Genomic DNA, 12,251 nt, shown 5'->3' with positions numbered 1-12,251 from the left:
CCCACGTCCTTCCCAGCTTCTGTTCTCAAGGACAAAACCTTTCCTTCCCCCAACTGCATCTGCAAGACTAGCAATTAGAAAACTGATATTGCCCTACCTTACTGTGCCCTCCTTGCACCTCAGGTTAAAGTGAACAGGTACGAATACTGATGCACTTTACTTAGCAACATTTACTGAGGTTTTAGGGTTTTGAGCCATTATTAACCAACACACCTAGAAGCAGCCACACAGGTGAACTTGTGCCAGCTCAGTCCTAGAACAGCAGGAAAAAAAGTACACACAAACTTTTCCTCCTCTCATTGCAATAAAGCAAGTCATCCCCAGCTGGAGATTTATTCTGTGTGATCTTGCCTTACTCTGCTCCGAGTTCATGAGAGCGCTCTGTGCTTTACATTCCATGAAGCAATTAAACCTTTATGTATTCATGCACTAACAAAATCTGACCATTTGTTTGGTTAAACACTTCTAAGGCAATTTCAGGCTTAAGGGAACTAGTTATCAGCATTTCTATGAGATGCGTCTTTGGAAACATGCCGAGTGATTTGGAAACAGGGTGGTTTAATAGCAGACCACGAGGATGAGTTATAGTAAATGATATCACAAGTAAGAAAATGGAGAGTTAAGTGACACACACTTTTTCATCCACTTGCATCCTGATTAGCCAAGAGTTATCAATTAAAAAAGCAACACCAGGTAAGATAAAATTGCAGATCCCAGCAAGAGAACTGAACAGTATAGTGTCAAGTTCTACCATGCTCAGGGAGGTGGGTTTTTCTAAGAGGTGCCCTGCTGCGACCAGCTTCCACCTGACATGACAGAGAGGGAGCTTATAGTGGCTGTCTTGAAGCCAGGCTTGGCTCAGTAATTTAAGGGCAGATTTTTGTTGTCAGCACCCCTGGAGTCAAGAGTAATCTTAGAAAAATGCTAGAGAATGATTTCTGTGTAGGAAATGGTATCAAGTTATTGTTTAAAAGCTCCTGTTCAGAATATCCTGTAGCTCATGCAGGTAATGCAACTTACAGAGATACAAAACAGCTACATGACTATTCTTCATCTAACCAAGATTAATGTAGCCATGTGGCCCCATACTTCTTGTTTGTCCTCAGCCGTGTCTTTTCATCTTGTCTACCTTCTCCATGACTTTCCCATCTTTGCTCCTTTTGTAACACTGTCTCACTTAAAGCTTTCCCAGACTAATGGGAGCCTTGTCTCAATCTTGCCTCACAGAGGATGACAAAATACAACACCAAGCTTAGCTCAGATAGGAAGAGTGTGAAGAAAAGTAGTACCTTCTACATTAAATTTTGAAAGGGAGAGGGGTGCATGCCTGTAACTCTACAATGCCAACTACAGAGACTTCAAGTGGTTGTAACTAGAATACACAAAAGTTTGAGGTAGTTAAAAAAACAAAACAAAAAACATCAACAACAAGAGATTACAACCAAACAAAAAAACCCACCTTCCCCAGGTGTTTGTGCCCTGCACTGCCCAGGACTTCCTCTCACTGCCACGAACACAGACGCTGGCTCCCAGCAGCAGGGCAGCAGCGCGATGCAGACGAACAGCGGTGGGTGTGCTGTCACAGGGAAGGTGCGCCTCTGCTCCGCTGCTCTATCCCTACTGCTGAGAGAAAATGCGCTCCCCAACCCAACAACACTGTGTGGGATTGTCCTCTCTCAGAATGATTTGAGCCAAGCAGAAGAACTTGAGATCCATTTATCTCACAGGATATGAAATCTCAGCCTCACTGAATTTACCAAATAAGCTGCACGTAAGGGCTGGTTCAGTAAACACCCACGTATTCTAGTAAGATTTTATGTGCTGCTTTCACATACAGGTTAAGGAGTCCCTTGCTTACAGTATTTATCTCTTGAAGAAATCTAAGACAACAGCCTTAAGCTTCTGCACTAAATAAACCAATTTCCATAATGAAGTATAACCCCTCTTCCACCCCCATGCAGTTCACTTTAATGCCTTATTAAAAAATGTTAAGTACTCCAGAGCAAAGAGCCAAAACACTTTTGATTGGCTTGTTCACGGCTAAATTTGTCCCTGAGCACCGTCTCCCAGTGTTTCTGCTAAGCAAGGGGATGTCTCTAACACAGAAGTGCTGCATACCAATAAAGAATTGGGAACACCAAGCGAGTATTGCTGGTTCGCAGAAGGAGGTGGCAGCAATGAAGGCTTCACAAGATGCAGAAGGTAAAGTGCCAGCAATGCCTACTGAGCACCTCTGCTAGACCCACGCAGGCAATACACCAGAGATCAGGAAAACTCTCCGGTGAAGTTCTGACAAAAGGGTTACCTGCTCGACTTGTCTTTTTCCCGAATGGGTAATTTTGCCTGGTTTTATTATCCTAATTATTATCCAATTTTAATTGGCATATTTAATAAGCAACAGTACTTTCTTTAGCAGAGACAATTCTTTGATGAATAATCAGCCTAACAGAGATGGCAGCAAACCCCAAGTTTTGGCCAGTTTCCATCCGTGAGGAGCCTCCCCATTGGAAAGGCGGTATCTGGGGCATTCATGGCTCTGGCTGACTTGCTCGAACAAGGAGCAAGGATGTCAGAGCTGCAGGGAAAAGAAGAGAGCGTGCAAGGAGAAACCTGTATTGGCAGCTGAGTACTTCCCAATCAAACCGAGGACAGCAAACCTCATTAGCTTCTCACCAGAACGTGAGATACCAGCACAGGGTAACACCACCACAGCTACATTTTCAGGTTACTGAAATTCTGCAGTTAACTAAACCAGTCCATTTCTAGAACTCTACTGAGAAGCAGAAGATACTTGCTGAAAGTGAACTGTTGAAGTTTGATACTTCTCACATGGGCCACCATTCTTAGGTGCTGACATTCAGACTTAAGAGCCTTAGCTTTCAAGCAGCTGGTTTTGGACACTCTGACCTGTGTTCCCCAGCTTGGACAACCAACCGCTGGAGATCACAGCAACAGCTGAAGTGTCAGACCTTACTTACTGATTTTTATTGTAAATACTGCCAAGTTTTCTTATGTGTGTATGTGCACGCTCATGCACACGCACACAGACAAGACGTGTAAGTAAAAGGCTAACACTTCACATTTTTTTCCATGGTGAAAAATGGGCCAATGTCCAATCGTACAGGTTTGTTTAGTTTTTTTTAAACATCCTATAGCTGTTCTTGGAGTTGTTCAAGCAACCTCAAATTATCAGTTCTCAAATGGAATCCACCAGACAGGGGTTTCAGAGTACTCTACAGAAGATGACAACTGAATGCAAAAAAACCCAGACAAGACAGCTGCTAGCCTTTCCATGGACTGGTCTGAACGTTCAAGCCAAGTGCACAGTAACGAAGGCAGCAACTAGCACTCGTAAGAAGAGTCTGCCCTTTCCCTAGCCAAGCATGCTATTTTGCCAGTAAGACTATTTTTTTCCTATGAAGAGATACTTACCCTTCATTGCAGCTCAAGTCAAAAGTATACTACAGCAAAGTACAACTGAAATCAGAAACATTCTTGCCTTAATAAATTAGCTCAGCCTTGATGTGGAGCAGTATTACACTAGAAGAACTGACTCTTCCTGAGGTCCCAGCTCCACAAGACTGTGCCTCTAAGATGGGGTAACAAGTGGTGTCTGAACAGACAAGAGAAGACCCAACGCTGCTCAGAAGACAGGGACTAGGTAGGAATTACGTCTGGTTCAGGGGACACACACAAAGGGTGTGTTGGAGACTAACTGTACCTTTCCTCTGAGCCATGCAGTGGTTCAAATGCCACACAGCCTTCCTTTAAAATTGTATTTTGACCTATACAATTGAGTTCCCCACACCAAGAACAAGGAGAAAGATTTTGCTACTGAAATCCATCGAAGATGCAACATCCATCAAGAGTACACTTCTATCATACTTTATATGTACCTGTATTAAGAAAGACCACCATAACAAATGGATTACACTAAACGGCATTTATAAATGATCAATATTAAATCAAAAGCTATGAAAAAAATCCTAGGTTTTACCCCTGCTTGTTTTCCTTAAAGAGATGAACACCTTAGTCAAATCAGTCCAACAGCTGTCAAAGCAACTTCACACTCAGTTTTTTTCAGGCTATGCTGGGGATGCCAAGCTAAAACTATGACAGATAAAATTCATTTACAGGTAACAATTGAAAATATATTTCATGTACACTATAAAGAGCATGAAATTAAGAGGCAGACCATAACACTGCGCTTAAAGGAAAGCTAAAATTTGTTACAGCAAACACACCATTAATACTTAACGACGTTTCTGACAGTAGGCAACCTCACAGCCTGAATTAGCCAGTACTAATAGAACACATTCAATTAGAGCAAAATTATTGTTAATTCTAGCAAATATTTTCCATTTTTAATCAAATTCATTTTTTATAGATTAGCATAAAACTAATATAGTCTATAGGTACAACAAAAGGAAAAATACCTACACTTGATGAAAATAGTAAATATTAATCAAACCAGAGGAATCAAGCCAAAGGAATTATTTCAGAAATGGATAGCCAGTAGATTTTGCAATCAACCAGTAAGTAGTAGCAATGTACTTGGTATTATTATTAGAAACAAAACCATAACTAACAACAAGTTATTTCAAAACTGCAGACTGAAAGGTTAAAGCTAACCATAATTTTTGCATATTATTACAGCACCAAACTTCAAAATGCATAAAAAACGCACGAGGCCAAATGAAAATACCAGTCTCACCCACATAAAATAGTTGAGCATTTACATCTGACACATTAATATCCTGGGATCTTAAAAGCAGTGCTTTCAAGAAGTAATAAATACAATATTCTGTTCCGTAGGATAAATTGTTTTAATCGCAGACAATGAAGTACTTGGGGTAGAAAAGGGAGGACTTTATTATCTGATGCAGAAAGTGGTCACTTCCTGCTTTTTAATGCAACATTGCCCCCACCTGGACAAATGAATTTTGGTTTATAAGTTGGCATTAGTATCATGAAACTTGATAGAACAATGTAAATTCCAGCATAGTTTGGAAAAGAGTTACAGCAAACTTTTATCATTTTTTGTAGTATACATTTTTCAAGCTCACCTAAGTCTTTTAGTTGACTTAAAGTCTTCTCAGTGTCTTCCTGAAATAAATGATAGCCACTCAGTACTCATAAAAAGTCTTTTCTGATTAGATACTTACTCATTCTTGCAACAAAGAGAATAGTGATTTTCTACAAATACTACTGTATAATATTAAGATAAACATGCTGATATAGTTTCAATGCAATATGTGCACTGCATATGCATATCGTGTGCATATATAAAAGATAAATGCACATAGCTTAAACAGAAAATGAAAAATCTTGATTGTAGAAAACCATATATTATTGCTTTAGATCAAAAAATTCAAATTAGCGAAGTAACTTCTATTTTACCTAATAGAAGGCTTAGACTTCATGAACAACCATAAACAACTGAATCTGACCAGCTCTTGCAGTAATCATATTTGTTTTTGCAGTATTCTTCACATACCTTCAAGTGACCCAACAGCTCCAGGAAGCCTGAACACTGTTCTCTGTCTCTCCTGAGTAATTACAAAATAAACAGCCCTGAACACTTAGCATCTTCCCTCTCTGTTTCACCCAGAACAACCTTTTGCAACTCCCTGTACTTGCAGTCAAATGAAGTACTATGATGAACAAAGCTTTTGAAACGACAAAAGGAGGAGCGTTGGAAGTTAAACAGGATCTTTTGATGGCACCAGAAGTTACAATAACACACAAGTACCAAACGGGAGGAAACAAACCCAAGTTTAACATAACCCGAGTAGAATGCACATTATACACATAAAGGCAGTGCTCCTGGAAGGCTGCTGTGCCAGCACATGTTACCAACATCAAAACACAGGACAGCCACCTTCCAGACAGCACTTATTTTAGTGCCCCCTGGTGTCAACACTACTCCAATGCTTTACATTTGCGTTAGGAAATTAAGAAATGGAAATAAAAATATTCCTCAGAGTTAAATTATACTGATAAAGTCGTTTTGCAACACTAGACTGCTTTCCATATCCCCAACTTCATTTGGCTACGGAAGTAATACATGTTAATATAGCCAAGACATATTTAAAACATTTAACACAGACACATTATGCTAAAATTACACTTTTATGACCGGATGTGCTTGATTTTGTGACATTAACAAAACTTCTCTAGTGCTTCAATTCTCGTACCCGAGTGCAAAAAACCTGTTTTGTTAAATAAACTTGTTTTGCTGCCATCACCAGCAGGTCATGGAAACAGCACTGAGCTTTTGCAGTGGGAAACATCCTGCTTCACCAAGGATACTGTACTCTTCCCAGTCTTTTCACTGAAACCAGTAAGCTTAAATCTGAAAGCCTTAAAATAAAGTCAAATAAAATGAAAGACATCATCTGATGGTACAACCTGCTTCCATCTAAACTTCTAAAGTTAGTTTTATTTTATAAAGAATAGATAGTCCCACTGTGAAAACAAGGTTAATGGTCTCTCTCCTGCAGGTCTGCCACACTTCACAAGCAGTTGATGCTGTACTTCCCTTAATGCTTTCACCCAAGCCCTCTTAAGAATTTACACTCTGGCCCTCACTCCAGGGAAAACTAGTATCTTCTACTAACTGCCTGTGCTGTGCCAGGTCCTGGAGCCACAGGTGGACGTACCAAAGCGCCTGTTGTCCTCGGGGTGTGCAGAGCAGGCACAGCACCGCCACGGGGCTCCGCTGGCGAGGGTGCTCCAAGCGGGGACCTGCCCATGTGCCGTGAAAGGAGAGCACACCACACACCCCAGAGACCTTCATTAACACTGTGACTAAGGAGGATATTTCAAAATGCGAAAATACTGACTGTTTCAGCAGACTAGACAATTATTTTCAGTATTTTGCAAAGCCAGAATGGACCAACTAACCCCCCAAAACGTCACCTAGTGCTTGAAGATCAGTGAACTTGCTAACAAAAGTTGCTTACTAAGTGCCGAATTTTCACTGAGACACATTTGCCAGATGCCATAAAATGACCAAGACCTGCAACTCGTGACACCTGCAGAAAACCATCTCAGGTAATAGCCACATCTATTTCAGTGACATCTGGGCTCAGGCTTATTTTCTCACATTTCTATTATTTAAGCATGAGCCTCATCATGAAGAATCAATCTTTATTTTAAGATCATAGAAGCATTTTCTATTTGTCAAATGTTGCAGGAGCCCTGCTGATGAACTGCAATAAAACAAGCAACTCCCAAAGTGCCTTTGGCACACAGCAATGCCAAGAATCCACAAAGACAGGCTGCATGAACTGCTAAGCTGCAGATTGAATGTAATAAACTTAAAACTATCATTTTTATGAATACCTTCTCAAATAAAACAAAGTGCACACTTCAGGTTCAGCACCTCTGATGGTTCCTACAACAAGCCACCGAACCACAAAGGTGAGAAAAGATGTTCGCCTTCCCCCTCTGCTGCACCCTATTTTGACAGCCAGTTTTCTCCTTCTCTGACAGCCACAGTCTGGCTCCACGCTGCAGCACTGGTGGGGCAGGGGCAAAAGACAGAAGGGAGAATGCAAGGCGATTTGCTTCCTTCATTTTTAAGAAAGCTGGTGCTTTTATTTTTCAGAAGGCAGATGCTGATTTGTTGAGACCAATGCTTTTTGCAGAAACACACTGGCTTTGACTGAACTTTCCATGGATGCTGTTTCCCAGGGTCAAGTCATAACTTCCAGCCAAAGTCAGAGATCAACTTGAGGAGAGCTGAAACCAGAGGTTTCCATCTCCCACAAGGGCTTTCTAGTCACTGAACTAATCTCAAAAGCAAAATAGCTACAAAAGAAGAGATCATGAGACACTTGCCCAAGAACAATGAGTAATGCAGGGGATGGCATTCGACGACCAGGAGCCCCAAGTGCTCATTTGCTCTTGGTTTATGCATAGTGGGGAGTCAGATCTCTGCTCCTTGAATTCATTTGCTTGGGTTTTTTTCTTCTTGAGCAGCAACATTTAATTTTATTCTATCCCCCACCAAAATACAAAAGACCTCTGGTTATCCAAACTGAATTGGGGTGGGTGGGAGAATGGCTCAAAAACCCCTGGATAATTTGGTTTGGTTTCTTTCTGGCTCTGGCCTTGGATGGAGGCCTCTTGTGTACAGGGCAGGAGATTGCATACTACAACAAGCACTCTGGCTTATGACTCCACTTTCCATATTACAAAACGTAGTTACAGCCTCACTACAGAAACAGCAGGTGCCTTGGCATACAATGAGTAATGCAATACCTTGAGACGATGCAGTAAACCTCAGTCTAGGGCTCAGTTTCTATCCAAGCTGTCGCAAGTTTAAAATGACAGAAGAAAACTAGTATTTGTACATTAGCCTGGTCATACGTCATCACTGCAGGCTGCAATTTGCAACATTCTAAGTAGAAGACTTTATTTAAAGGTAATACCAAGTGAAAGGGTGAAGCGCTTGGAACTGCAATTAACAAGGGTGGTCAGCCTACCCATTTATCTGCATGACCTTGCTGACCATGCACACAACTTACACTTGCTTAGGAAAAGTGTTTGGTTTAGACCATACTGATCAGACAATTTAAAATGTTCACCACACAAATGTTACAGTACATGAATTCTTTATATAAAACACCTACTTGTTGTTTTAATATCAGGATCAGTTAAGTGCATGTTTGTATTAAGTACCTAAACTTCCCTAAAACTATTGATTTCTTTCTATGTCAATCATAATACTTTGTGTTAGTTAGCTATTTGGCTTTTAACATTTAATAGACTGAAAACAACAGCCCTGCTTAGCAAGACAGCCCATATTAACCAGAAGCGTCAGAATTTCTCTGTATAGTCTTTGTCTTGCACTAAGATCTTTTAGCTCAGAAGCTGTACCTGTAAAAAAACGTGGATTACGATGCAATATCACAGGTGTAATTCTGTACCAGTTTCTTACAGAAGCACTAAATGCATTTGATGTAGACTAATTTTCAAAAATGAACATCGTAAACCCAGGCTGTTCTAAACCTGCATGAGTTTTTGAAGAAGTCAGAATAAAAGTCTTAAAAACAAATTAAAAATGCAATAGCACAAGTATTTTTTGTCTATGATCTCCTGCTGATACCACCAAATCCTTGTAACTTCTATTTTTAAAAGAGCAAACAATGCATGCACTTGAGTGTTTCAGAGAAGCAAAGCATTAGTCTTCTAAATGTATTTTTTCTAATATTCAGGTGCTTTGGTCACTTATTTACTGGCACCTACTGCACTGCACCACTTCGCATGTAAGAAACCTGAGCAGCACATTTCTGCCAAACTCGTGGATGTTATTCATATCCACTAAATAATGTTCAGAAAAAGACATGAAATACTACTGAATAATTTAATAAAAATCACACCAAGTACCCAATCTTCTGGTTCTATTACATAAACGTATAGGAATCATTAAATTAGATTTATACCAAAATATTGGCAGAAGCCAAGTAAACCTTCATACACTTCTACTTCTGTTTCACCAAAAGTAAAGCCATTTTCCCCCTATATTCAGGGCTTCCCAACATTATCCAACAGAGGGCTCCCCATAGCTATTAAAAAACTTAATTGAGAGCCAAATACACGAACACTAACATTACCATATACATACAAATCAGCATACTGTCATTTTAATGACCTGTTCTGTATGCACGTACACGCATACCTACACCCAATTTAGAAATTTGTAAAAGCATACAGTAAAACCACCCAGGTAGAGCCCTGTCATCATTTGTATGCTGCTAAAGCACCACCAGCTCAAGATTCTTTCCCAAATGTTATTTTTAACTGTGGAAAATAAGTGTATTTTTAAATCGCCTTTACACAAATGAAATTACATTTTCTTCTAATTTCTTTACTCTCATTTGAGAAAAATACTAAGAAAATTGTGGGGCAAAGTCTGCCTGCTCCGTGAGTATCAGCCACTGGGAGAGGCAAGGGCAGGGGCTGAAGCCCAGGTGGGTGCTCGTGCACATGGAGCACTTGCTTGTTAAAGCCAGCCTACACCTCACAAGCTTCACCTCGGCAAGACAAAGATGCAACTGGCCTGTTTCAGCAAGACAGGATTTCAAACCAGACTTCTCTTTGTTGAGATGGTTACAAAGTGGGGTTGCAGTACGCTAGTTTTGAAATGCTTGAGTGATTAACGTACTTGGTAGATTATGATTTTCTAACATTCAGATACCTGAGGCTAATAAAACCCAAACCTTTTCAAAAGATTTTGCCAAACAGCAGGAAATCTGAGTTTGTAGAGAGTCTTAGGATGTGCTCTCAGAGTTTAGGAATGACTTCAGCCATCCACTAAACTGTCCGCAGAGACTGTTAAGTGAAAGGGTCCAAAACCCTTCACCCTGAGGTCTCCCAGTAACACTATTCCCCTCACCATTCAAAGGCCTTAATTTTAAATACAGGATATCATAATGCATTGTGGTGTATCTTCTCTCAATAACATATACTGAGATTTCCTGTAGACTACACACTTTTTTTGAAAATTTAATCAAACACCACAGCCAATACAGCATCACATTGGTGTGTCCTGCCTGATCAAAAAAACCTCGCAGCATATTATCTACGCAAATACAATGTAATCATAAGTCAAAACTATTGTCCTGTAATAAATTAACATTAGTATTTGATGGGTTTAGTAAGCTATTCACCACAGATTAAGATGATACATAAAACTACTGTACAAGAAGCTTTCAGAACATTTGGACAATATTAAAAATTTACCTATCTGTAATGCAGTAAGTTCATTCTGCAGCACCTGTAGATGTGCCCAGAAAATTACCCAACAAAGCATTTTTTTTACTTCTGAGATTTTTTTTTTTACTTCTGAGATTCAATTTGTTTTCCATAATAGCTTTTTTCACAAAAGCATTTTTGAGCTTATCTATAATAATACTAATTTGCTTTCCTCCACACCTTTACATTCAACTGTGAAAACACATACCTGTACCCTTTTCACATGTGCTACAAAAGTAATCTAATACATATTTTCCCCTGCATGTCAGTGATTAACTCCTCCAAAACTAGTTCTGCACTTTTATAAACGCAGGCTTTTTGACCAAAGTCTTAGGAGCTGAAGCATAAAAGCTGTGACCAGCTATGTTACACACCACACAACTGGGCTTGTTTTTTAATTTACAGCAATGTATGTGGTGCTTTCATCCACCCTGCTTTCACCTGCAGTGATACTGCAAAGCATGTGGACATGTAATGCAAGCAGAAAAAATTTATGGTATTTGCAACTGCATAATGGGAATGCTAAACTCCAAGCAAAATATTTTTAGAAATTTTTGGCACAATACAGAACTAGAAACACCCTGCCCTAACCTGAATTGAGATGAGTTTCACCTCACACATTTGAAAGTCTACTTTCAGGCTGGGGTGTCTGGCTCTGCATAAGCATTTGGAAGATCTAATCAATATTGCAATTTGATGTACTCCTTTAAAATTAACCAAAACACTCTCGACCCTCCACCCTGTTGTGTTACAGGGTATGTTAATTTCCCTGCTTCAAGCAATTTCATAACACACCCCACCATCAGAGCTGAGGTTTGGATTTGAGGTTCAAGGGCAAACTCAGATGCTGTTTTTTGCAAATGCACTTGTACTTAGAATACAGCCATTTCTTAAACTAAATTCAAAGTGCCTTCAGCACAGAAGTGTTTGAAAACAATCTCTCTTTTCCCTTTCAACTGGAGACGCAGGTATACAGGACCTTTGGAAGAAACCAGACTAGTGTGGTACACAAAATTACATGTTGCTTTAAAGATTTTGACTTTCATCATTATGCTGCCATCATTTTACTAATTAACTCCAAGAGTACCTATAGTGCATGTATGGAAACAGCAGTAGTATATAAAAAAATAAATAATCAAATTAACTCTAATCCTTTACTTACCACAAGTCTCCGTCTTCAATAGTCTTATCATTTGGGGCTCCAGCATGGCCATAGTGCAAAACAGATGAGTTCTCCCCACTGACAGGCAAAAAGAAAATTCAGCACAATTAACTGCAGCAATTAACTGCCGAAGAAACATTAACACGTATGACATGAGAAGGAACACTGTAAAGATGTGACATTGTAAGTGTCAGTGTATTCATATATTAGGCACAACATTTTGCAGTTTGTAAGAGCTGCCACAGGTCCAGCCCTAGCATGGGTTGTAATAGCATAGATACCCTGCAGCTCACCCAGCAGAAATGGGTACGGAATGGGCATTTTT

At 39.8% G+C, this 12,251-nt stretch overlaps 1 protein-coding gene across 1 annotated transcript in view; it reads right to left on the bottom strand.

Moving 5' to 3' along the window:
- Positions 1-12,251, bottom strand: part of PEPD (peptidase D) — a 141,636-nt gene that overhangs the window by 43,632 nt on the left and 85,753 nt on the right. Inside the window, exon 11 of the mRNA XM_080365007.1 lies at positions 11,927-12,004. Within this exon, the coding sequence (XP_080221133.1) occupies positions 11,927-12,004 (78 nt within the window). The remainder of the gene's footprint in view (positions 1-11,926; positions 12,005-12,251) is intronic.

Source organism: Falco punctatus (genome assembly GCF_963210335.1).
Source record: "Falco punctatus genome assembly, chromosome: 14".
In the NCBI taxonomy this organism is placed as follows: Eukaryota; Metazoa; Chordata; class Aves; order Falconiformes; family Falconidae; genus Falco; species Falco punctatus.
Note: the sequence above shows the minus strand (reverse complement) of the source record. Positions and strands in the feature narration are given on the sequence as shown.